Raw genomic sequence first — 27,555 nt, forward strand, 5'->3', positions numbered from 1 at the left:
AATATTTATGGTAAGAACACAAAATTTTCTCTCGTATACTTTTCACTTATTTCGTGTCTGGAGCTTATCATTTGAAACCGGAGAGAACTGAATAACCGAAATCGGTTCGTAAAAATTATTAGAATTTTTTTCTAGAATCTAGTTCTTCGAATTTGTCTCGCAGGTACGCCTCAGATTGCAAACAAAGTTGCCTAACATCCAAACAGGAAACTTCATCTGTCAATCCTTCTTCTTTTTATTCTTCTCTCTGCAACCTATGACGTTGGGAACGTTGCATATAATTTTTTTGTGCCATCTCTGGCATCTTCGTTTTAACCCATTCACTGCTCGCTACGAGATATCTCTCTTCTTTGCTCTACAAGTTTAGATAAAATCGTGGCACCGATGGAAGAATGCTCTTACTTTAATTAAAAAGTATTGATAGCCGCGTTAAAAAAACAACTCGATGTACCTTATACGCGTCACTTATCTGTTTCGAATACTACACCTAGGACAATACAAATTTTTTTGGGGTCTTGAACTCAGGGATGATATTTATTGCAATTATTTTTAATAACTGAAGAAAGATTAGAAATAAAAAAAATAAATGAAAATTTTCTTTCGCGGAAGTGCACGGACTAAACTTAATTCCTTTATAGAAAGATTAAGATTCCAAAACAATATGCAGTAAACCAAACAATTTTAGATGGCTTAGATTAACGTTATTTTTCTAATGAGAAAGAGACAGCTATCGCAGCATATTAGTAAACTTGTTTACTATTTTAACAGTATTTAAGAATTATTAAGCCGGTTTTTCAATGTCATTGAAAATGTTATAAAAAAAAGAGAACATGTATTCTGCCGGCTCTTCTGCTAGAAACGTACACTTGTCATAAAAAGTCAGTTAAAGTTGCGTTAATAAAATGTTTTAATGATTTTTACGAAAACATTATGTTACGTTCCATGAAATTTCCGCTTAACGAAATCTGAAATTATTCTAATATATAGGCAAAGCGCAAATGAGGCCACCTTTGAACAAATTTGTAAAGTTTACTATTTTGCACATTGCACTATTTGTAAGGAGTCGATTTGGAAATATATTTTTCTTCGAAATTTTAGATCCACACCACATGGTATATGGTGATGGTTTCAAATCAATAAAGTTAACCATTTTCATTAGGTTTAACTTCTACAAAAATGTAGACGTCTTATGCAAACACCACGTACGAGTCTTAGATCTTAACAGACGGCTAGTCATTCTCAAATCAACTTGGAATTTTATATGACTGATAGATATATATATAAATGGTTATATATATAAGCAAACTCACTAAAGCTACATCCTTCGATGGTATATGTGTATAATACGTTGATTATATCCATACTTGCAATCATAGATTTTCGTATGGTGTTTAAAAACAGTTCTTCGTTTTCCTTCTGTTAGTAAATTAGCAATAAATTGAACAATTTTAATACAGTCGTAATTATAATCATTTGCTGTGCCTGTCGCAACCGAAAGCGGTATGCTATTTAAGAAAGCTGTTTACTGCTTCATTCACTGTTATAAGTTTTTCTGTATTTAGTATGAATTTCTTCTAATGATATCAACTCACACCCAATTAATTGCCTACAATGAGCAAACGAACAGTTAAAACGGTTTAAGTCATTGTTCGAATAAAACAATTGATTAAATGAACATAAAGTGTTGACTTTCTTTTCTTCTTATTTTGCTTTAAGGTTAAATTAAACTAAAGATAGTAAAACATTAAGTTTAGCCGGTTGCTATCAATTGATTGGGAAATTAATCAATTAATTAAGCACAAAATTTATCAATTGTGTTAGTTATGATCATCAATAAAGATTTTAAAATAGAGAAAGAGATACGGTGAGTACGATACGTAGGGGTTAGGAGAGGTAGAGAGAAAGTTAAAGTTACAGCATAAAAGACAGCATAGTGCTTACAGTACAGCAACCAAGTTTTTATATTCACCACCAGAGAATAATAATAATTTGAATCTATTCACTTCATTTGGATCTTCTGTAGAATGGCTGGCTTATCAACGATTTTAATACTACATCGTACTCTTGTACGTCATTAATTAGAAACTAAACGACAATGTTTAGTAATTAGTTAAGAATGGAAGAACGAATGTCCAGCCACTTAGGGGGCCTTACTGCAGAACGGAATCGTGGTTATAGACTATATTCTCTGCACAATATGGGGTTACTGAAAATATGAACGAACCTCTCAGAGGACTCTTGCCTTCTATGCCGCGTCGAAGTAAAGAGAAAGCTTGCAATAACAATTGGCGGCAGTAAGTGTATTTAGTCTCCATAGACGGAAGACTTTGAAATGTAAAATTTGAAGTTGCATTTGTTTGCACCAGGAAAAAGTAAAACCCGCGACAAGTATTTTGAATCTAAATGAAGCCAATTTACTCAATCCGCTATAAGCAAGTATAACTTTCTCTCTTGTTTAAGTTGCGATCGGTCGTAGAGAGCAGCATATAATCTTTTTCTAAGTAAATCAATTTCATTAATTTTATTAGTTGTCGTTATTATTGTCGAATCCAGTTAGTTATACATATTCTTATACGTACGTACGATTTTTTCAGTTATATTGATACACATATCTTAACTGCTTTTTTGTTTTTGTTTGCCCAACTTTCAATATTTGATTTCGTTATTCATCGTATTATCTGTAAAACTCGTTTATGTTGGGAAAGAAGGTCGATCGATGATTTACATGTATATACGTACATAGGTGTACATTTTGAAATTCTAGATTTTAATGCAATTATTGAATTACAATTGATCTTGAAATACAAATCAAGTTTTCCTTTTTTAAATCATGTTTCACGAACATGTTAAGCATAAGAAAGTTTGCAGCAAGAGGTTGCAACAACGACAGTAACGTTACGCACCATAGAAGAACCGTTATACCCAGAAGCAAGTATTGAAGATTTCATGAACTACATTATAATAACTTAGCTTGAAATTCGAAGTCGATTTGGTAACGTGTGTCTGTCTGAGTGTCTCGACCGAAAGTTCAAAGTTAGAAAAAAAACCAAACATTGCAAAAGTTTTCCTAAATAACCTCAAATTTATTGCAGAACCCGATTGAAACCGATAGCCCAAGTCATGTAAATATTTTAAACGAAAATAGTCTCTAACGACATATGGATAAGGCGATAAAACAATGAAACTGATACCTTCAGCAATATGTTTGGGGACAGGTTTAACCATTAGATACCCTGCACCAGTTCATTTAATACCGTTAAGTGGTCAAAAAAGTGTTCCGATCTAAACCATTTTTAATGGCTTTCGTCCCTGGACCAAAACAAAAAATGTCATGAAAATGTTTCAAAAATTTGCATCTTGTGAATTGAACGCAAGAATATGTGGGCTGATGGACAGACAAGCTTAGATCGATTCAGCAAGTCATTCTGAAATACAAAATCGAGCGGGCCTATTCCAAGTCCTTCTGAATGTTGTACCCACACCCGCACAAGCTTAATTAACAGGTTTATAACATTTATAACATATGTTTCACAGGTGATGTAAGGTGTAATGAAAGACTGTCAATAACTTTCACTATAATTCTATTAGCCTTTGCTTTCCATTGCAAATATACACACAAATTAAAGCATATACATCTAAATGGCTTCTCAGGAAACAATAACCTCCTGAGATAACAAAAATATGTTTGAGATACCGGGTATCGAGAAATCGTCTTAGGGCGACTATAAAAATAAAACCAATTACCAGTGCAGTCGTGTACACGAGTAACAAACACTTCTTACATCAAATCGTATGGAATTTCTTGCAACAATATTTGTTTCGATTAATTCAAGCAAATATTTTCGTATACCTCCAGTGAGCGCATCGAGAACGTGACAGCGCCACTTTTTCTGCATCTATGCATAATTTTCGGTAGAGTGAAAGCTTAAAAATAAAAATGTTAAGCATGCGTCTGTAAGCAAATTCAAGCTTTTTTACAACTCGTTCACATATTAAACCGAAATCGAAATAACGCATTTATTATTTTCGATTGTTGTTAATGTCTAAATATTTGACGAAATTTTTTCCATGAACTTGAATGCTAATGCTTGTCGTCAATACCGGCTTTTTTTGGTAGTAACGAAACAATATTTGCTTCTTATTTGGTCGTCGTCACATGGTTGGTTCATTTATTTGTTTGTTTATATTCACAATGCTATATTTGTTAACTGGTTTTTTTTTTTTTTTTTTTTTTTTTTGCGTTTTGTGTGTCTGATTCCAAACTTAAAACAAAGCGTTTGTCATATCGCGAAGCAAGCAAAACAAGTCTCTTAGTGATCTTCTCTTACATTGATTGTTTTCAATATCAACAGCAGTAATAACGTTATAGGAGTAACTCATAGTAGTATATACAAGTATGTGTGGATTAAAAATATGTATTTATACGCACGCGTATGTGTAACATAAATTGTTAGGAAGACACAAAAAAAGAAAAAAAAAACGTTTTGTGTGTCAGTCATATCATTCGTGTGACACTCTTTGCAATGTTGACTTTTTACATTCCTTAGCTCATCGATTGTTTTGCAAGCAAGCATTCATCTGAATTTTCATCCGTCTCTTTTTTTCACTTGATCGTCAAAATGAACGCATAGGTGTGCAAATATAAGCAAGCAATGTAAATGTCATGATAAGTGGGCATAACATACATACAAAATATTTATGCGTTTGTTAAGTGCATATCTCAGACTCGGAATTATTGTACGTACCTCTTACCGGTGTGTGTACGATGATTCACTAATTTTTCCATTACCTCAATCATATCCAAGGACAATCCTAAGGGTGGAGGGAAATTATAAATCGCTTCAGTACCTAACGTAGCAAGTTTCGCCCCTTTCGGTATGCCGGTCCTACCGTCAACCTATAGCACACTTTTTGATTTTAAATAGATTAGAGAAGAAGCTTCATTCAAGATCTTAGTTAACTATCAAGTATTATGGGTTGAAATGTGTTAGAATGCCGACAACAGAAACACATTGTCTGAAAGTCTCAAGCAAATCCCCAAAATGCAACATCTCTCTAAGATTTTAGGGAAATAACTGTCAGAAGAAAACGTTAACAGCACTAAAACAAACTTACTGAAATTTCCCTAATTAAGTCTAGAGAAGACAGCCTACAATCTCAATATACATGAAACTTTCCTTGCAAGTTTCATGTTTTCATTCAAAGCTAATTTTTGTGAACAAACTGTTAGCTAGAAATTGAGTCAATACTACCGCCTAAGCGCCTCAAAGAAAATTCGTATGAAAGTGGCCAAGACGAACTCCTCTTAGGAACTGCTTCGAAAAGCCTTCTAGAATCTGAGTTAAGCATTGGGATAATTGTATTGCTTTAAATGGAGTGTACTATGAAGTGGTCCTTAGACGCTAAAGTTTTCATTTTTTTTCCCATCACCGAAGTATGGAGGGGTGCATTCATTTTGTCAAAACATTTGCAACGCCCAGAAAGAAGTTTCAGGTACTAAACAAAGTATACATACTCTTAATCGGCATAAAATTCTGAATCAATTTAAGAGCTTTCGTCTGTCCCTTTGTGTAATGTTTGTTGTAAACAAATATTAATAAATGAAATAATTTCAAATTTAGGAAAAACATTCCAAGTTTTTATACGCAGGTTGGTATTGAAAATGGGCCAAATCTGTCGAAGGACACGCAGTACCATATAAACTGAGAACCCCTATGCTTTTCAAAAGGGACAGAATAGTGTGTATGGTTTCACTCATTATTCAAGAACTACATCAAATAAATCCGGAAAAATTTGAACGTATATTCTATGGGTGGTACTGCGCTACTTGTACAAAGATGGGAAAAATAGACCACACTTACCCAATATTATAATGTGCCAAAATTTGGTTTTTTTCAACGAGTTTATAACGCGCAAAAAAAAAGCTTCAAAAAACCCATAAGGTATATGAATTCTTCGCCAATTTCCAATTCAGAATACACCTAAGTATGTCGACGGTTCCCCTGCCCCAACTATGTAGCGTCTGTTGTAAAAATCATATATATCGTCTATAAATTTGGAAAAGAATTTGAAAATGACTCAAAGCGGGCAACAAGGGCCCGCCCTACACAGCAAAAACTGTAAACTGCTTTGCTGTTTGTTTTTTGCTTTCTAACTAAAACAGAAAAGTCATCCGCACGAAAATTGAGTTTTCCCCCTTTTTTTAGCCATTTTTAGAATAACGACGATGGGTATAAAAGATTTGGTCACGACCGAATAATTGTCAATAATATTATTTTAATAGATATAACAAATGGTTGTTAATCTGTCCACTTTCCATCCTTCTTTCCAATTTAATTTTAGATTCTTCCGATATCGTTGACTGTAAATTAAAGTTGATTTTGGGCTTAATATGGACTCTCATCTTACATTATTCCATATCAATGCCAATGTGGGACGGTGAAGACGAAAATCAGTTGAATGGCACTGGTTCAACTCCCAAACAAAGGTTTCTTGAAATTGTTGAAAAGTATTTTCGCACACAATTTTTCCTTAACAGAACTTTTCCTTTTCCATTCTTCATAGATTATTGAATTGGATACATACTAAGATACCAGATTTACCGATTAATAACTTTACCAATGATTGGACTACTGGTAGAGCCGTAGGTGCATTGGTCGATGCTTGCGCTCCGGGCTTGTGCCCTGATTGGGAAGTCTGGGATCCCAAGGATGCTGTTCAAAACGCCTCAGAAGCTATGGGCTTAGCAGACGATTGGTTGAATGTTAGACAGCTCATCAAGCCAGAAGAATTGGTTAATCCCAACGTTGATGAGCAATCTATGATGACATATTTATCGCAATATCCTAATGCAAAGTTGAAGGCTGGTGCTCCATTAAGACCCAAAACAAACCCCAATAGGTACATTAAAATAATATATAGTACCCATTTAGTTTAACGATCATTTGTGCACGTTAATCGTCAATCATTTCCGCTCGTCGCCTGTTCATACGTTTTAAGCATCTTTTTAAAATATAACTTCGTATGAAATGTAAATTTTCTAATTTCTTTATCTTCGATTCCCCTTTTCTCTTTTTCTCTCTCCATTTTTATTATTATTTATTTATTTATTTTTTCCATTTTGTGACTGTACCTTTCCACCTTCCGAAATCCGTTTACGCGACATTATTTTTTGTCCTTTTTATTTCCCTCTCTCTCTCCCTCTCCCTCTCTCTCTCTCTCTCTCTCTCTCTCTTTAAATTTTCTACTTTTTTTTAACCCTTTTCAAATCTATGGGATTTTTGTTTTACATCTCTTGTCTCTTATGATGTTTATTAATTTGCCGACAATCGTAAATTTGCGAATACCTCAACCCAAAATATAAAATTAAAAAAAAATTTTTGTTATCGCAAAACCTACCGCGTATCAACTCGTAAAAATATTCAAAACTATATATGATAATGAAATTCTCAGCATTCCTCCGCCGCGGTAAGTCTAGAATGCTTCAATTGCCTCTGTTTGCTTACTATTATTGATTTTATAATTAATTTTTTAAGCTTTTCGTTAAAAGTTTGCAGTTTTTTAATATTCTTTAGTTTGCATCATCATTAAAACTTTGATTCGTCGTCCAACGGTCATGTAACTTTCCTTTTTTAAAATTATTGCCACTTTTTAACTACCAGCAACTACAGATCAATCGAAATTCATTCTTTCATTGTGCTTGTTGGGAAAGAGAAATTGTTAGCGGCAAAATTAATTAACTAACACAGATGAAAAGTTTAAACAATCTTATATTTTTGTATGTCACGCTTCGGACGGGACGAAAATGTCTTGAACGTTTTCAATATCGACCGATCAATTGTAGCAATACAATGAACTGATTACAAAAGTGTTTAGTTTTGAACTATGTACGCGGGATCGAAGTGGGCGCATTGAGATAATGATAATGAAGTCCTTGCATCAGAATAAAACATTAACTCGACCGCATTACAACTACTTTTTTTGGAAAAGTTGAAATTTTTTTTTTTTTTTGCGTTTGCTTAGATTTTGTTAAAACACAATCAAGCTAACGGAAATGCTCTTAAATGGCTTCCTATCCTATTGCAGCATCAAAAAATTCTATCTTCTTTCGCCTTCTGCAAGCTTTTAATTTAATTTATGAAATGAAATTTTTTATTTCTTTAATTAAACTTTATTTCATTTTTTATTTTAACTAAAAGAGTACGCGCCTACGGTCCGGGTATTGAACCAGTCGGTCCGGTGGTAGGAGCTCCAGCTAATTTCACCGTTGAAACTTTTTCGGCGGGCAAAGGTAAAGAAGAGAAATTAATTTTAAAAATTACGAATAAAATTTTTTAATTTCCTTTAATTTTTTAAAGGACTTGTCGATGTTGACATTGTATCGCCCGATGGCTTAATTGAAAAAGCTGATGTACGTTTTAACAACGACAAAAATCTTACCTATTCTGTCTCGTACATTCCCAAATTGGAGGGTGAACACAAAGTGTTTGTCAAATTTTCGGGGCGTGACATACCAAAAAGTCCCTTTTATGTTAAGGTAGAAGGTCATGCCGGCGATGCATCTAAAGTTAAAGTTACAGGCCCCGGTGTCCAGCCAATGGGTGTAGTAGTCAGTAAGCCGACTTTCTTTGACATTCTGACCAAAGATGCTGGAAAAGGTGTACCAGAAGTTATTATCATTGATCCTGCCAATCATAAGACTTCCGTAGCCGCTAAAGTGCGTCAAATTGAAAATGATGTGTGGCGTTGTGAATATGTTTCTGCTTTGACCGGCCTTCATTCAGTTAACGTTTTTTATGCTGGCACACCTGTACCGGGTAGCCCCTTCCCGGTAAAGATAGCGCCCTTATCGGATGTCCGTAAAGTAAAAGCCTCAGGGAGAGGCTTACAACCTAACGGCGTCAGAGTAGGCGATGATGCGGATTTCAAGATATATACTGAAGGCGCTGGAGAAGGCATGCCTGAAGTGCGAATTGTTGGACCGGGCGGCATGAACGAAAATGTCGTTTTAACAAAATTAGATGCTCATACATACGAATGTCATTATTTTCCTATGAAAGAAGGCCGTTATGTAGCTGTTGTTACTTTCGCTGGTCAAGAAATTAACAAATCACCGCTCGAAGTGAAAGTAGGCCCCCAAAAAGACTCTAACATTGTCGCTTTCGGACCAGGTTTGCGGGGTGGAGTTGTTGGTTATCCAGCTGCTTTTGTTGTAGAAACTAATGGTGAAACTGGCGCATTGGGCTTCACGGTGGCTGGTCCATCTCAAGCAGAAATCGAGTGTCACGACAACGGTGACGGCTCTGCTTTAGTGAAATATCATCCTACAGCTACCGGGGAATACTCGGTGCATATTCTATGCGATGAAGAAGACATTCCCAAATCGCCCTATATTGCTCAAATTCTACCACGCACAGATTACCATCCCGAACACGTTAAAGCGTATGGTCCAGGTTTAGAAAAAACCGGTGTCACTCTGGGAGAACCAACCCATTTCACCGTTGATACGAGCAAGGCAGGATCAGCGCCACTAGATATTATTGTCGAAGACAACCACGGCGATAGAATACCCGTTGAGATCAAACCACAACCAGATAAAACATATAAATGCACCTACACACCTACTTCGAATGTGCCGCATATGGTAGAAGGTAAGCTTAAAATGAAAACGGGGAAGATATTTCTAAGAATTTTTAATCATTTCTTTTACAGTTAATTATGGTGGTGTGGCTGCGTCAAATTCGCCCCACAGAGTCAATGTTGGTGTTCCGGTTAACGCCAATAAAGTTCAGTCGTTTGGTCCTTGGTTGCAGCCGGGCGTACGTCCCAACGTTGCCACACACTTCAATGTGGATTGCCGTGACGCTGGCGAAGCTGAATTGAAAGTTAAAATTGTTCACGACGAGACTAAAGTTGAGCTACCCTGTCGCGTCATTGATAACGAAGATCAAACCTATACTGTCGAAGTAATACCGCCCTGCAAAGGCGCCTACACTACTACAATGACTTATGGCGATCAACGTGTTCCTATCGGTCAAAAAGTTTTGGTTGAATCGCAAATCGACGTGTCCAAAATTAAAGTAGATGGCCTTGAACCAAGTAAGTATTTACATCTGAAGCTTTTAAATGCACTCATTCCAGTCCTTTCTCATATATACAAATATCATTTTAAAAAATAATTAAATAAATAAAATTAATAAAAAAATAAAAAATAAACGCATAATGTTTGTCAAGCGTTTTGTAAACAAAAAACATGCAAAGAAACATACAAAACTATACAAGGTCATCATCTAAGCCCAAAAACTTTCGTTACAAACTCATTCACGTACAAGCTGCACCATTGAATAGTCTCCAGCAGTTTCGCGTCATCACACATGGTCTACCTAAGGCGAATTTGACTGTTGCCATCACTAGTCCTTCAGGCAGTCGTATTAAAGCGCACGTTATACCTACAGCCGAAGGATTTTTGGTGAATTTTACTCCCACGCAATTAGGCGAATATTTACTGAGCATTTGTTTTGGCGGTACACCAATTACACCGAGGCCTTTCCGCTTACAATGTTTGGGAGTTGGAGATTCCACTAAAGTGCGTGCCTTTGGTCCGGGATTAGAAAGAGGTTTAGTCGGCCAGCCGGCTGAATTCATGATCGATACAAGGGGAGCCGGTCAGGGCGGTTTGGGTGTCACTGTAGAGGGGCCCTGTGAAGCAGCAATCAATTGTCGCGATAACGGTGATGGAACCTGTAATGTAGCCTATCTCCCAACCGAATCTGGAGATTACACTGTAAATATAACATTCAACGATTGCCATATTATGGGATCGCCATTCCAACCGTTTATATTACCTTTGCCGAATCTCCACAATACACGAGTTAGTGGCATCGGCATACAGCCACATGGTAGGCTATTACTCCAGAGCCATCCAATGATATCTGTTATAATTCTCTTTTAAAAATTATTTTGTTGATGTATGCCGTTGTTCATGCATTAACTACCTTCCAATTGTAGCTGCAAGCCGGTTCCATTAATAATATCAAATAAATTCTTAGCAGACAGCCAGCATGAACAAAAGAATCGCAGCGCAGCGTCTTGTGATAATTATTGCCAATGCGCGTGGATTGCACAAAGCTTTCGATAACAAATTTTTGCTTTCCTAAGGGAGTTTTACTTTCTTAGAACGGTTCCATATTATATATATGTATAATTTTTGCCATTTGTAAATTTTCCAGCTGCAAAACCTTCCCCGCTATTGCGTCAACATTGAGAGCCATTCACTCAATGAGTCTTTTATGCTTTAAACTAACCATATGCCCAGCATGCAATTGTGTTTTATGAAATATCGTTATATTGTAAAAATAGAAAGATATCGATGATACGTACGGCTTTGATAACTTAATATTGTTTAGCAATCTTATAAGCCTGTGAGTAAATGCAATTGTTAACAATATTACTAGGTTGTTCGGAAAGTCATTTCACTTTTTCCCCACCAACAATGGGTATAATTGTACTTTCTCACAGTCAAGTTGACTTTTGAGTCGCATTTTCCTTATATATCTTCACAATCAATATAGCGAGGCTTGTTTTGTTTGCTTCTGCGGAATAGATTTTGTGCGGCGCCTTAGCAACTATGGAGAGTCAGAAGCAGCAAAATCCAACAACAAGAAAAAAATTATTAAATGTCTATCAAGAAGATATGTTGACGAAGACGACTACGAAAACTCGTTTACAAAATTTTCCGACAAGGTCCGTTGAAACTAATGAAGGCAAAATAAAGGGTTTAAGTGATGCAAAACGACGAATAACAATTCATAAGATCGCTGGCAAATTAAATTGATCGAATTTGACCGTTCATAACAATATATTTATCGCCTCTCATTTTGTCCCAAAAAAAAATAAACGAAATGACTTTCCGAACAACGCAAAACATTGCGTATCGTGTAGCCATCGATATTAATAGCGCATAGCGAAATGTTTTTGATAATTAATTCTTAACCATTCACGGCCTATTTTCTAATTCGCCGATGTTCGTTGTGTTTTGTTCTCTGAAGTTTTTTTGAACGGTAATTAAACATTTTCACTACTTCCGCCTTCCTTTTCAACTCCTATAGGCGTTGTGATGAGTAAGCCGACCGATTTCATGGTGGATATGAGTAAAGTTGGAAGTGATATCGATGCGAAGAAACTTTCTTGTTCGATTTTCGATCCAAAAGGTCAAGTGTTGCCAAGCGAAATTGTGGCTGGTCTCAGTAACGATGTATTTCGGATTATGTATACTCCGTTCGAGGCAGGCCGTCACACTATTGAATTATTGTACGATAACATTCCGGTGCCGGGTTCACCATTTGTAGTCAACGTAAACAGTGCTTGTGATCCAACACGTTGCAAAGCCTACGGGACGGGTTTGAATAGAGGCTTTGTTAATGAAAAGAATAAATTCTCAGTGGAAACAAAAGGAGCCGGCAAAGGTGGTCTTTCGGTAGCCATTGAAGGACCATCAGAAGCGAAAATGACTTGCGTCGATAATCGTGATGGCAGTTGTGACGTGGAATATTTACCCACTGAAGTGGGTGAATATGATGTATCCATACGTTTTGCCGACAAACATATACCCGGTTCACCGTTCTCGGTTGTGGTTGAGGAACGTTCCGATCCTGCGAAAGTGAAAGTCTATGGACCTGGTATAGAACATGGTGAAGTACGCGAAAATGTGCCCACTCACTTTTATATCGATGTGTCCGAGGCCGGTCCGGGACGCATTGCCGTAAAAATACAAAACTCCGAAGGCAAACCTTTAGATAATTTGCGTGTGGAGCAGAAAAGCGACGGTCTCTATTGCGTTCATTATTCACCTCCCAAGGAAGGTTCCGTACTGACTTCCACAATCACATTTTCAGATACTGAAGTGCCATGCAGGTAAATGAGCGTAGTTTCGAAGATACCTTTCAAAATTAATTTTTTATTTTTGAATTAAAAGTCCGTTTGTTATGAGTGTGTTCCCCAAAGCCGAACCCGCGAAAGTCATATTGAAGGGAGTAAATGAGAAGAAAAAGACCCCCGCATCAAAACCGGCTGAATTTGAAGTGGATACGAAAAAGGCAGGTGAAGCGGATATCGATGTGAACATTAAAAATCCTAAAGGTAAACATATTGTCCCACATCTTCACGAAACTGACACCGGCACTTATGTGGTCTCATTCACACCGGACGAGTGCGGAACATACTACGTTACCGTTAAATATGGAGGTAAAGAAATTGAAGGTTCACCATTCAAATTGGAGGCTGTTGCTATCGGTGAAGCGAAAAAATGTAAATTTGTTGAACAAGCTCCTAAAATACAACCATCGGGCAGTAAAAGTCATTTGACAGTAGATGCACGCGATGCCGGCGACGGAGCAGTAACGTGTAAAATAACATCGAAAGCTGGCAAGTAAGTGATATATAAATTGTGCAATAATCGTAGAGAAAAGAGAACCGCGACGAAAAGAAGAAAATAAATAAAATGTAAAATTATGAATTGCAGAGAAATTGTCGATATCGATGTAATTGAAAAAGATGGCTTCTTCGATGTATTCTATGCTTTAAATGATCCCGGCGACTACGATATTAATGTGAAATTTGGCGGCAAAGATATACCGAACGGCAGCTTCTCTATTAAGGTAGTTTAAAAAATTCTTTTCAAATTTATTTTTCTTTAGGAATTTTCAAGAAAAGCCTTCAATCGAAACCAAGTGGCCAACGAATCTATTAGCAATTATTATAAGAAAAGAATAACTTAAGCATAAACACGAAATAAATTCTGAATTTTATAAGAGTTATAGAATTTCCTTTTCTTACAAAGAAAGCTTTCCAAAAAAATTTCTTTAGAGAATAAACACAACGTCACAAACAGTTTAACAAGTTAGTTATAAAAAAAACTTTATGAAAAAAGAGACAAAAGAAAAAACAAATGAATATATAAATAAATGTAATACTTTTTTTAATCCTATTATAAATAAAAACACCGAAGAAAAAAAACAGCAACAACAACAACAAATTACGCTACGAAACTCTTTTTCATTAAGCACGAATACAAAGAAACTTTTATTTATCAAAATCGAATCGCTTACTAACATAGATTAACTGCAATAATGCTTTCGCTTCTTTTTCAATTCAATTTAATCATATTTTCCGAAATTAATAACAATTATTAATGAAAAAAACAGAAAACACTTAAGCTGTTTGTGTAATGTGTACAATTGAATCAAAGTGCAACAAATTTTATATATTTTTTTTAATTGATTTTTTGTTAGTTTTTTTATTAGTTGGCTTTTATAAAATAAAAGCAATGCTTAACGTTTATGTTAATATAATAATTGCTAATACAACCACAGAGTGAAGCTTAAAAATGCGCAACAACATTTTTTGAAACGTCCGCCAATAACGTATGACATGCTTTGTTCATAACCTTTGTACATAGGGGTATGTAATTATAACTTTAGGTTATACAGAAAGACGACTTCAGTTGTCTTACATGCAAAAAAATCCTGGAGTTCGTGTCCTTTTCAGAAGAACTTTAATAATAGCACAACTTCGTATAGGTTCTCGATGTTTATAATTCGAAGCAACGTTTTCCAATTTTATTGCTTATACGCGTCTTGTGTTAAAGCTGAATGCGCTTAGTGTATGAATTTGTAAAAGGACAAATTGTGTTACCTAAGTTCTTCTTTGATTGCATTTATTGTCTTCAAAGCGAAATGAAAACTTTGATGTGGGGTGAGAGGAATCTGCATAAGCAACCTTCCGACTCTGGTCATACCGATAGTGGACACATCTTTGATATGTTTAAAAAGTAGACTCTGCCCAAGAGCTTGGAGGTTCTTTTTCCGCTGAGGAAGCAGCTAAACCATTGGATTTTAGTCAATCGATTTGACGGAGCTCTTCGCTTTGGTCACCCAACGACGCGAATTACTTCATCTAAATGATTCCCCATACATATCTAAACGAAGCTACGTTGTTGTGTTATCTATCGCGAAATATACTTCCAAATACTAGTACGTGGGCAATATTTTCTCGCTTTTCGCAAGATAATTATCGTTATATTGCTTTTGCTTGTGTTATAGTCCCCACGGTGTGTACAATATAATTTTTCGAAGGTTAGATCTTTCTAAAGAGTTTTTTGCGAAAAAATAACAAAAAAAAAAGCGCAACGAGCAGAGTTAGTCTTCCCGCTGAATTCGCAAGAAAGATCTGTGAAAGCTTAACATTTAAGCAATAGTAATCACGATGCCGACTGTATAAACTAGAGTAACATCGGCGATAAACTTGAAAGTAAATGTCATCTCTATTTCCGAGAGGAGTGGAAATGAGGATGTCTTTTGATGCAATTGAGCAGAGGAACGGAATAGTATGCAAAAAATTTTTCAATCGCCTCTCCGAACATGACATTTATGCTTAGGAAGTTACACCAATAATTTGTTTTTTATTTGGGAGCTAATCTCAAGAGACCAAGTGGATTCAATACAATGGATTGCAATGCTTCGAACGAAATATTTATTAATACTCCGATCAAATAATCGACAAGAATTTATCGCTATACCTAATACTCCCTGGCCGGCTGTGGGCACTTTGCTTGCATTCCTTAACGAAAACCGATAGTAGTAATGACCATAATGTATACGGGTTGGGTCAGTGTAACTCCAAAGTAATTTAGACAATTGGTCATTCATAGTTTATCTGTCCAATATTAATATTTTCCAAATGTCGAGTTTGAAAGCGAGCGATATTGATTGCTCTTATTTTTTAATTCAGGTAAGTTGCATGTTTGGTGATTTCGTCCTTTTTCAAATGCAATCAAAACAGACATTTTTAAAGGGGGAAAACCTTACTTATCTAAAGAGCAAGAAGTTGGACTTTAGCTAATAATTAATATTAGATGTAAAGCACACTTTTAGTTATAACTTAATGAAAGGATTGACAATTATTAGAAGTTAGGTAATGGGCGCCTCGTAAATAATTAAAATTAAAGAATTGAATGAGAATAATTTAAAATTTATGAACCATTAAATATATTTCTTCCGGTTGAGAAACTTGTCAATCCGATGTGAATCTTTTATACGTCTAAGCATATACATATATGTATGTGCCTGCATTCTTACAATATATAAATGAGTTAAATTTTTATATAAAATATATATATATATATATATATATATGTATATATTATTTTGCTTTAAAGACGAAACAACATAAACCGAATAAAATTTAATTATTTCTTTTAATTTATAATTATATGAGCCAAAAATTTTGATAAACAATAAATAATTAAAAAGAAAAGTTAGTGAGAATGCCACTCTAATGGACGATTAAATGGCGACATTAGTGCATAAAAATATTTGGCATTGTTTTCATATCAAATTTAAAAGTGCAAAATAATTATTTTATAAGCTTTCGTATGCGCATATATAGTCGCAAGCATTTATTTGCATAATCACATACCTATGCATATATGTATAAATTTTATTGAAATACTTGTTTACTAAATTTTCTAAAACGAAATATATGTACATACCCATATGACATATATATGCATTATTTTTGGGCAGCCAATCCACAATTTTCAAATTTTAGTTTATGATCTTGGAAAAGATGTAGTTCGAGCTTTTGATATCTTCTTAATATATTAATAACATAGTCCATTATAAGTTTAGGTCTGATTCAATCAACCCTACGTAGATTGAAGAAGAAGGAGAAAGTCTTAAATCGACCGCTCACGTGTTACTTTCATCGAAATTCTTTTTGAACAAAAAGACTTTCAACATACACACATGCATAAAACATTGCATTTAGATATCTTTAGCATCCAGACCAAACTGATGTCAAGCGTTTACATCTGAAAGTGCTTTCAAGCTATTCTTTTCCATTTAGAAACAAGTTTTTTCTGACTTTATCAAATTATTAGAAACACGCATTTTACTTTGAAAAAGAGTCATCATCGGCGTTCGAATGTCCATTCTGCAGTTTTATAGAGTATTGCTTCTCTTACCATTGAAAGAAATTAAGAAATATATTCATAATTCTTGACTAATAATTGCCATAAACTATAATGCTAAGTGAAAAGATTGATTCACGTTAAATATCTGTAGTGATCAGTTTGAAAGACCCTTTACTGTACCTTAGAGATTCGAAAATTATCTTAGTAATAATTTATCATAGTGACAATGCATTTCTTTTTTCTTCCTATTGTCAAAACAAATGCTGCTTACGGCATGCAAGTGAATGGTTTATTATGCATTAGCGCAGCGGTGTGTATTTTCTTGTTTTCTATCAAATAGTTTCCCTTGTTGTTCTTGTAATTTACTTACCGTCTAATGAAATAAATTCTTAGACTAAACGGTGAAAAACTAAGACTAACAGCTTTGTTTATGACGCAAAAAATAAAAAATTCTTTCATAATGTCTCTTAGATTGGTAAAATCAACAACGTCCATTCGAATCGAGAAAAGATTTAGATATTCAGAAAGTATGCACATTATTGTTAGATTGTGTTCAAAACTAAAAATTCAATAATTAATTGCTTTAAGAATTCATTGGTGTGTCGTTACTGCCTCTCTACGAATACGTTTATCTTCAAGCTAAAAGACGAAATTTTTACAATACTTTAATTCAGTTTGGTTTGCGGGCATATTTCAGTGAAAGGGGGATTTCCGCATACACAAAGATCTACCTTGAGGAGGTACACGCATAAAAGTGTTTCCCATGTTTTTCAACAAAAGCTTGTGAAAATTGATTTTTTGGCATAAGAAGTGAATGAGAAAAATTTTTGTATAGAATAGAACAACTTTGTGTTCCCTCTCCCATATCATTTTCTTAGAAAAATTAGGCGTTTATAGAGCAACAAGGTCTTATTTATGAAATGTTATGAGGAAAGCTGGTACAAAATGGTGACAACAATGTATTGTGATCAACATAGTTCCTTTTTCCTTCACTTCCCATTATAAGGTTCTCATGACACACAACAAGGTATAGCTGAAGAATTGTGCGAGCCCATGTTGTCTGGAATTGTTAATAGCCCAACTATAGCCTATTCATTTACTGCCTGGAAATGTCCTGATTTTTACCTGTGCATTGTTCAAAATTTTCCTTCTTTCGTTATCTTAAATTAAATTTTTCCACTTTTTTAAATGGCCTCTCATTAAAGGATGTGAGAGCACGGTATACGATCAGGAGAAAGAGCAGAAAGAAAGAAAGAGGGAAAGCGCTTACAACCACTCGTTTCAATGTAATTGAAAATATTAAAAGAAAGAAGAAAAAAGAAGAGAGCAAAGGCCGCCCATGAAAATTCAAAAATGACGCTTTCACGTACAGTTCAAACATAAATTCTATTAAAACTGGTTAAAAAAATTTTTTTTTTTGATAGTTTGCAAAAGTTTGAAATCTACATTAAAAATTTTAAAAACATTAACGTTAACTAAAACTTAACTTCTTAAGCAACGTTGAAAGCCTAACGAGAAATGATATGAAATTTATTGACAATGCTTACTGAAATCAACCGTGTTATCGCTGCAAAATCTCTCTCTATCGAAAAGCGATTTACTAAAGACCAAAATATATCTTCATATATTAGCGTATTACTTATAACAAATTTTTGCCACAACAAGGCTCGTATTCGATTATATAGCATACAATGAATCTTCCGTTAATCTCTCGAAACTTTTTCACCATCTCTCTTCTCTCGTCTTTCCAAATAGTTAGCACGCGTAAATAAAAAAAAAAAAAAAAAAAACAACTTTTGCTTCCCAAGGAAAAAATAAGAATTGGCGTGATGGAAATTCGGGTATTTTTTTTTGGACATAAATCTCTAAATAATTATGAAAACAAAAAGTAATTAATATTTGTTAAAAATGCCGGATAACTGCGGTGAATAGTTTATGAATGCCTGCGTATATGTATATATTTAATATATACATATATGTATGCATGTTTTTCTTTTTTTTTTTTTGCTTTGGCTTCTGGCAAGTTTCTTGTAGAGATGTCTGAATAAAAATATGTCCGTTTTTTCCTCTTCAAATGAGCGAACATATGACGGACTCTTGTAGACAGTAAATAAACGAATAATTCATAAATACATGTGTAAAGATTTTGTGGGTCATATGCCCACGCTTTAGGGTATCGTGCAGGAACAAAAGAAAATCGACTAAACGAAAATTGTTTCTTGCTGCGTCTTGCGGCGAATCTCCAAAGCCAACCATTTCTTGTAAGCAAAAATTCTAATTTTTCTAAATTCTTAATTTTTTTCATCGAATTTTTAGATCATTTTTACCATACTATGTTTTCTTAAATAATTTACAACTTATTGACAAAACATTTTGAAATTTTACTTTGCTTTAAAAATTTCTAATCTTTTAAAAGTAATGAACACGGTTCTCGACAGATCATTGTTAGTTTGTGGAATATGAAAGAGCGCAAAAGTTATGAAAGGACACTCCCGGAAATCGATCAACTACTTGGATCTCATAAAATTGAATCCATATGCCGCGCCATTGAAAAATTCCTATGTCTATTTAATGCAGGTCTCGGGATGAGAGGAAATAAGTAGGCACGACGCGACGCGATTAACTATTGTTTAGTTTCCTTTGCTTTCAACACCACATGTGTAGTTATCTCTGCCAACATTAAGATCGAGGAGTTATTTGCAATTATCCAGGGAACTTATCATAACCAATCAAAACGTGGCATCCCCAATTTTTACTTATCCTGACTGAAAGAACTGCAACTCGTTCCCTTCCATCCAGCAAATAACAGCTTAACGGTAATCACACGGAAATCTTCATAGAGTAGTTGTAGTCAGTGCTGTAAAGAATATCGTAAAGACTGTCGTTAAGCTATATCTATTAACCAAGTATTAATGTTTGAGACTGAAGAAGGACTTAAGGCGCGTTCTCCTTTTAATCTCACGAGAGTTTACATGGCGTGAAGATATTAAATTTTGTTTGTGCTAAGTTTCATTAGATTTTCAGAATTTGGCAATATTTTGTTCTTTGGTTTTAAAAAGCTTTTTAAAAATGGTTTATGTGTGTGAATTCGTAAGAATATCATTTATGTTGGCTAACTATATTTCTTATGGTAATTTTACTACGTAGTCTATGCTATCACTTATATGATAAAACGGTACTATTTTTGATGGGTGGATATAACAAGTTTAACCTGAGTGGTTTTAGGTGTCGTTTAGGTGAACCCTAGAAAATAATAGGTGTCAAGTTATTGGAAAAATAACTTTTGCTCTTAAAATGTATATGAACTGATCACACTAACCGTTATTAACTCCAACCTAGGCTGTCAAATTAACTTTAAGATTGCCTGGTGGGGAAATTACTCTTAATCTGATTTTTTCAGAGAGACGGCCTAAATTTGCTTAGGAATACATGTGATGTGTTCATGCAACGTAACAAGCGTACATAAAATCGCCTGAATATAACAGCAAAAATTGGCAACTTTTCTTAATAGACACATAAGGCAATATTCAGTTAGAAAGATGAGAACAAAACGTACGGACATGGCTTCGAGTACAATACTTTTGGATGTTTGGGTAGAAAAAAAAAAAAACCTGATCTATGTCAGTTTTCACGTTCTTAATTTTGTGACTTCACGGTGGACAGATGGGTAAACCTGAGCAAAAATGTTATCAAGAATTGATTTGAAGAATTCACAAAAGTAAGCCTTATATCTACTTTTTTAACTTGAACGGACTATGTATTAACATTAATATGTCTTTTTTTGGTAGAGATTAAAAAGAAACAATTTTTTTATTACGAAATATTTGAATAAAGCATTTTGCAAAAAATATTTATGTAATCCGTTCATATTAATAATTACCATGCAGCGCAACAGTGCGAGCACTACATTTTTTATATGTTTATATGTGAAGTACTCTGACGCTGACGTTATATAATTTTATTTGAATACATAAAATATCTTAACCAATAGTGGTATCTTGGATGCACTATAAAATCGCTATATATATATATATATATGTATATATATACACACAAAGGCATATTTGCTTTGATATATAATTAAAGACTGTGGGCTTTGTTGAAAATTGAAGTTGAAAAGATTAGTTGCTCCCGTTAAGGAAGTAAGCAACAAACTAACGGGATTTGTTAGATGATCGTTATCGTAGCAGTTAATATATTTTCTTGATAAGATAAATGAGAATTAGGAAAAAACACAAGTGTCCTTGATGCAATTGCACTGCTCGAATTTATCAAGACCGCTCACATGTAAACGGTTTTATGTTGTTGACAAGAATATTATAAGACAACGAACAGCAAACACTTGTTTTTTTCTAAGACAAAATTATTTACCAAAAAATTCTGATTTTTTGCAAAAATGTAACATTGTATATATGTAACATATATATATATTTAATTATAAAGTATTTTAATGATTTTTTTTCTTTTTTTTTGCTTAAAAATAAAGAGAACATTTTTGTTATGTTTGTGTATACAAAAATTATACCAGTAAAAGCTGAGTGGGTGTTCATAATAATTAAGAGCTAGAAGTTGAAAACGTCTATGTTTCATCATTACTTTGGTAACAACCGTAGATATGCTTCGAAAAGTGATTTGCTTTTGAAATCACTTCAACCTTATGCACCTCTCTATCTATTTGTTTTTGTTGATAGGACTTCGACTTGAAAAAAGAGAAATGAATCAGTTTCGACCTTAAGGGCATTCCACTACTTAGTGGAAATAAAGATATTTTTTATGAGAAATGAGCGAAAGACGTACGTATACGTTTAGTTACTTTCAGTAAAAAAATTTTTGAAATGTGAAAAATTCAGTAGAAGAGTGGAATTATTTTCCCCGTAACGGAGCTCTTTTGGAGGAGTTGCCGGCGTGTCAATAATTGCAGAGGGACTACATTTCTTCACATTTCTCTGTGAAGACTATTGATTTAATAACTGTCAAGCCCTGTCTCTTGTTTCTCACTTCTTTTTCATCGCCACCGTATTACATGAGTAGAATACATTCCCTGTGGGTGATTGGCCCATATTAAAAAAATATATGTTTTCAATTCAGGAACTTTAACTCTCTACATCACGTTTGCCTAGAATACAGCTGGAATCATAGGGGCCTCACTAAGGCCAACAAGAAGTTCGTTCTTAAAACTTGGAAAACGATAAATGAAAAGGCCAAGCTCGTAGTAGATAAGAGAATGGATTAAACTTTGATGCATTTAGCAAAAACAATTTTAATAAATTTTTATGCAAAAGAAGGTCCCCTGCCTTGATACATGTATCGCTTTGTGGAAAACGCGAGACAAAGGTACAACATAGACGACTCTATTCCATATACATTTTCAAAGAACATATTATAAAGAAGAGTTAGAGATGTTTACACCTTGTGAAGGAGAAGTTGTAGGCCCTTTGTCAACGCCATACCCGCTTTAAACATCGACCTGACTTATGGCGTACATCGGAAGCCTTGAATGGCTTTTCTAAAGGTTCGTTCACTTCCAAAATTTGGCAGCCCGTGGATCCGTATAAATATTGCCATCATGTTAGTAGATCCTTCTCTAAAAATATGAGTTCAAAAGAATCATATTTTTATACTACTACGGAAGTGTAAATGTTATAAATGCTGTTCAATGGCCGGCGTTAATTGCTGTTACCTAATCAAGAATTTTAACTTATTTATAGTTTACTCGTAATTCCTTCTAAGCCAACTATAATTTTTGCACTTTATTTTCATGAGAAATTTTTCCTCCTTATTTTGATAAAAAAAAAAAGGCACAAAACATAAGACAAATTTTTTGAGAAAAAAATTTTCGGCAAATTAACTCAAAAGTAAATAAGAGTTTTTTTTCGCATTCGTATATGAAAAGAATTTTTGGCTCATTTTATATTCTTCTTGTTCATATTACAACCGTTCCTTTCACACATTCGTACAATGTGTGAGCATAAATAAAATTCTCTCCTTGTCAACACTTCCGAAGTATTCGTTTTTTTTGCTGCATACTTGCAAATTAATAAATTTCACAAATTTTCATAAAACAAGATACAAATGTATGTTAGATACATGCATACATGCATATATACATACGTACATTCGGTTAAACAATTTTATAATTGTGCAGTGTGGTGGTGATTTACTAATCACTCACTCAACTCAATACCAAAGAACATATTCAATACATTCAGTCACAATTTGTCCTGTTGTGAAACTTGTCGTTTCGTATTGTATCGAGCATTTGTTGTTATCATTTTAACCGTTAATTAGTCAATTGTGACATTATAAACGTCGGTTTACGCGTTGCCAACACTGGAAGTACTCCTCCTATTAAGGTGTGAATTGAATTTTTGTGTTTTTTGCTCTTTTTAATTATATATAAAAACATACATACATATATATATATATATTGTTTTTTTTTCGCATTAATTATTTATTTACTTGATGTGAGTGCATTTACATGATTAAATGATGATTCTCCACAATGCCGTGTGTGTTCGATTCTCTTTATTAGCCATTGACTTCTGTATCTGTGTAATATCAGTGAATGGTTTTAAAATCCAATTTTTTTTTATACGATTTTTTGTAAATGAATCCACGTTCGATTTTTCAAATTCAAAATTTTAAATATCAAACATTTCACGACTTTTTCTGTAGTTTTCTTATGTAATGAATTGCAATGATTTTCAAAAAAATCCGAAGGGAATGTTTAGGCATATCGAGAAAAGTCCACATTTAGACCATATCTTGAAAAGGAAAACAAAAAATTGCTTCATCGCCTATCAATTTAAACTAAGAAATCAAGTAAAATCGCAGGAGGATACAAGATCCTTCTCAACCAAAGTATTAAAAGAAATTATTATTTTAGAGAAAAGCCTTGGCAAATGAAACGGGCCTTAGGCAATCGAAAGGAATTTTTTCAATCAGTTTGTTTTTTAATAAAGAAAAGAGAAATTTGTTATGATTACTTACATACATCCAAATTGGCAAAACATAGGACTAGAAAGAAAAAAATTTTTAATTCACGAAAAAACGAAGATAACATAAAATTTCTGCACATATCACGGATTTCAATACATTCACAAACCCTTGCAAAAGTCTTTTATTGTTTATGAATTTATTCTCTACAAATGTCTTTAAAAGCAAAAGAATATTAATTTTTTATTTCGACAACGTCACCCATGCATACAATAAATAAAGAGTGTATATGTATCCCCGATTAGCGTGGGCTTTGATATATATATGTAAGTATATGTCTGCGTTTTTGGCGTTTTGAAAATTGTGAAAATTTATACAAAATACATTTTTTGCATTAAAAGCGAATCTTATCTACCAAAAAAAAAAAAAAAAATAGAATGAAAGAAAAAAAAAATGAGCCGTTAATATATTTTATCTTTAAAAGTGCGTACTAATTAGTCATATAAACCTCCTACTCTTGTCTAAGATAACATACCCCTTAGCGGATGCTTTCTTGACTCTTAGTAAGTACTGAATCAATTAAATCCATTAAAGCTTGGACGGACGATATGACTGGCTGCGCAGGGTTTTAAGGCTGGCTGCGATTGCAACCTAATCTGGCCTAACCTAGAATCGCTGATTTATATGATTAAATGTTAAACACGAAACCTCTCAGCACTCAGTATCAACTAAAAAAAAACGAATTAACCATTACAGGTGGGACAAGCAAGCTATTTAATATCTTACAACCATTCAGAAATAATCGTACTGTACACCTTGTTGCCACGTAAAGCCTTGCTCCTCATGTTAACAATCGTTACGCGTGGTGGAGTCCCAAAAATAGACCTGCGTAGTCCACACTTACCAATTTATGCCGAATGTCAATTTATATGCCGAATCATTAGCAAATATCTTACCAATTTTTCAACATAAAATACTTAAAAGTAATCGAAAAAAGATTTATTTTTTATGAAAACTTTTATGGGCAACAGGACTCTAAAACGGCTCGTACCCGATTCAAATTATTGCCCTTCATTTAGCATATCGAATTAACATACATCACCGATATATGTCAGGAAAGATTAAGAATGGAAAAATGTTTGATATGACGACTTTTTCATGCCGTATTTTTTAAAACAGAAATTTATACGGGTAGCGTTCGTAATGATGATTCACTCCAATCTAATTTAAGAGCATTTGTGTTTTGGCCGAAACACGCTCAGTGTACCAAATTTTATCGACATATATCTTCATTTGCACTTTAAATGCAAAAATACATGGACGCACAGATGGACGGACATGAATAAATCGATGCAGAAGTAGTAGTATCATAGGTAAGGCCTTGTGTACACATGCGTACAAACTTGTTGTACACTTTGGTACCTATCAAATGGTTCAACGTTTGAGTCCTTTTAGTCCCATCTCTATTGTTAAGTCAAAAAAAATTCTAATTTTCCTTACTTTTAAAAGCAAAAGCACATATCACTAAATACTAGTAATAGTAGGACTTTTTAAAAGCTATATACGATAGCAATAGCTCAGCAGAAAAATTGATTTAGGATAAATGTTTCGATTTTCAATTTTGATTTATGAATATTGCCCGTAAAAACATTATATTGCAAAGCAATTTAAATGTCTTTCTTTTTATACGTAATTGTAAACTGAGCTAATCGTGCAAGCTGAGATGATATCCTTCTATAAGTAAAGCCTTAGAGGGCAATAGTTTAAGATATCAGCTACTAAACCCAAAAGAAAGTTTAGCGGGTAGAAAATATTGATATGAAAACGCTTTATTTGATGACCTGAGATTTCATGAAAGTTAGTCGATTTTCTAATAAAACAAATTCTATAGAAAGGAAAGCAAAACCAACTACGCATTCACGGCATCGCACCTGTGTCGTGCGGCTGGTGAGTGGCGAAGAGTGGATTAAGGGACCAAAAATATCGCATTGAACTCGGATACTGGTACCTTGCTTGTAAAAGGGTTATAGGCAGCAGAAGGTTCTATTGCGGAAGGCAAAGTTCGTTGAAAGAATCGAGTCGAGAGACTTGAATTGCTATATTCAAATGTACAAGACCAGAATGAGAATGAAAGCGTTGTGAATATACGTTCAAGTAAATAGTCTGCGAAAAGATCTCCTGAGAATTGTAAATGTACCAACCACAAGTCAACGCTACGACCTTAATCTAAACGGAAGTTGAATCAATAACGGAAAATTCACAAAAGACGGTTTACCTTATAACATATTATATTAGCGAGTTTATATTTTCCTCAATTACATATACATGATCGGTTCTGATGAATTCTATTCAAAGCGTGTGTAGGGTCCTTAGAGAATGGGAAAACATTAACAACCAAGGTGTGAATCCCATAAAATATGATATGGAGATGAGATGTAATAACAATAAGAGTTGAATGAGAAGGTGGGTGTGCATGAAGCAGATATTTTTATATTGTCCAACTTTTTCAATACAAAAGCAAGTAAAAACACGACAGTTGACCACGGCCCACCATTAAATATTGTGCAACACCCTATTTTTATTCATATAACGGCTTTTCAAGATAAAGTGTTACTTGGGAAATGGTAGAAAAGTTGTCCAATTCTAGTCCTTTTCAAGGGCGGAGCCACATTTCATCAAAATATCGCAAAAGTTGCAATCTGTGGGTTGAACACAAGACAGACAGATGGACAGACGGCATTCTGAGTTGATTGGTATAATAAAAGGTGCGTCTATCTCAAGCCCGCTGTGTCCGCACAAACTAAACTGAATATACCCTTGCACCACAGGGGCTGCAGGACATAATTAGTAGTAACTTCTTTTGTACACAATTATATTCGTCAATTTTCAATTTATCAAATTCGGAAAAAATGCAAACAAAAATTTTCATGTCGAATTAGGCACTAATTTATATCTCGACGTCGAAGCCATCATTCAGAAAGTAAATTTCGAATCTGCGGTGCTTGCATATTGTCCAGCAAACCATCCCATTCCAAGTCATATTTATCCAAAATCAGTTAACTTAATGTAGAGCTGAATATTGCCATTAATTCTCTTTTGAAATTGCTTATCTTTGATATACATTTATCTACACATGATATTTGCTTCCAAGTTCCCGCACAAAACATAAGCACATACAGACACCGACTCTCGGGAAAACCCGCTTTTGAGTTCAATATCTTGCTGCTAGGGACACCGCCCACACCCTCGTACCGGCATCTATATCTATTCGCGATGGCTAGTAATTAATTTCCGTGCTTGGGTTTGAGTTCTCAAGAGATTGGGTGATAATGAAAGTCTTTGGTATGATTTTACTTTCACAAGGTCTTTCAATGACTTGAGAAGTTGATGAAGAAAATCGTATAAAGATAAAATCTCGCGTAAACTGAAGGATGACTGTAATTGAATCTACTTTTACCACTTGTATATACATCAATAGAAATCGTATGAACTAATTATAGATCTATTGATGCACATCGATATATGTGTGCACATAAATGCATATGCGTACATATATGTATCAGATATTTTGAAAACATATCAATCTTTATTAATGGAAATCGCAAATCAATTTTGAATAATGTACAGATACCAGCCATTCATCTTTGCAA

At 34.2% G+C, this 27,555-nt stretch overlaps 1 protein-coding gene across 4 annotated transcripts in view; it reads left to right on the forward strand.

Moving 5' to 3' along the window:
- LOC119643520 (filamin-A) overlaps positions 1-27,555 on the forward strand; it is a 77,806-nt gene that overhangs the window by 25,060 nt on the left and 25,191 nt on the right. For 2 of the 4 annotated variants that reach the window (XM_038042883.1, XM_038042885.1), the window contains exons 3-11: positions 6,343-6,487; positions 6,565-6,900; positions 7,453-7,467; positions 8,199-8,290; positions 8,358-9,650; positions 9,712-10,098; positions 12,108-12,912; positions 12,974-13,426; positions 13,520-13,655. In XM_038042883.1, coding sequence (XP_037898811.1) covers positions 6,343-6,487; positions 6,565-6,900; positions 7,453-7,467; positions 8,199-8,290; positions 8,358-9,650; positions 9,712-10,098; positions 12,108-12,912; positions 12,974-13,426; positions 13,520-13,655 — 3,662 coding nt within the window. Of the gene's footprint in view, positions 1-6,342; positions 6,488-6,564; positions 6,901-7,452; positions 7,468-8,198; positions 8,291-8,357; positions 9,651-9,711; positions 10,099-10,331; positions 10,899-12,107; positions 12,913-12,973; positions 13,427-13,519; positions 13,656-27,555 lie in introns of all 4 variants that reach the window. The other 2 variants (XM_038042887.1, XM_038042884.1) reach the window with 2 other exon arrangements.

The sequence above is a fragment of the Glossina fuscipes genome, unplaced genomic scaffold (genome assembly GCF_014805625.2).
Source record: "Glossina fuscipes isolate IAEA_lab_2018 unplaced genomic scaffold, Yale_Gfus_2 61164, whole genome shotgun sequence".
Lineage (NCBI taxonomy): Eukaryota > Metazoa > Arthropoda > Insecta > Diptera > Glossinidae > Glossina > Glossina fuscipes.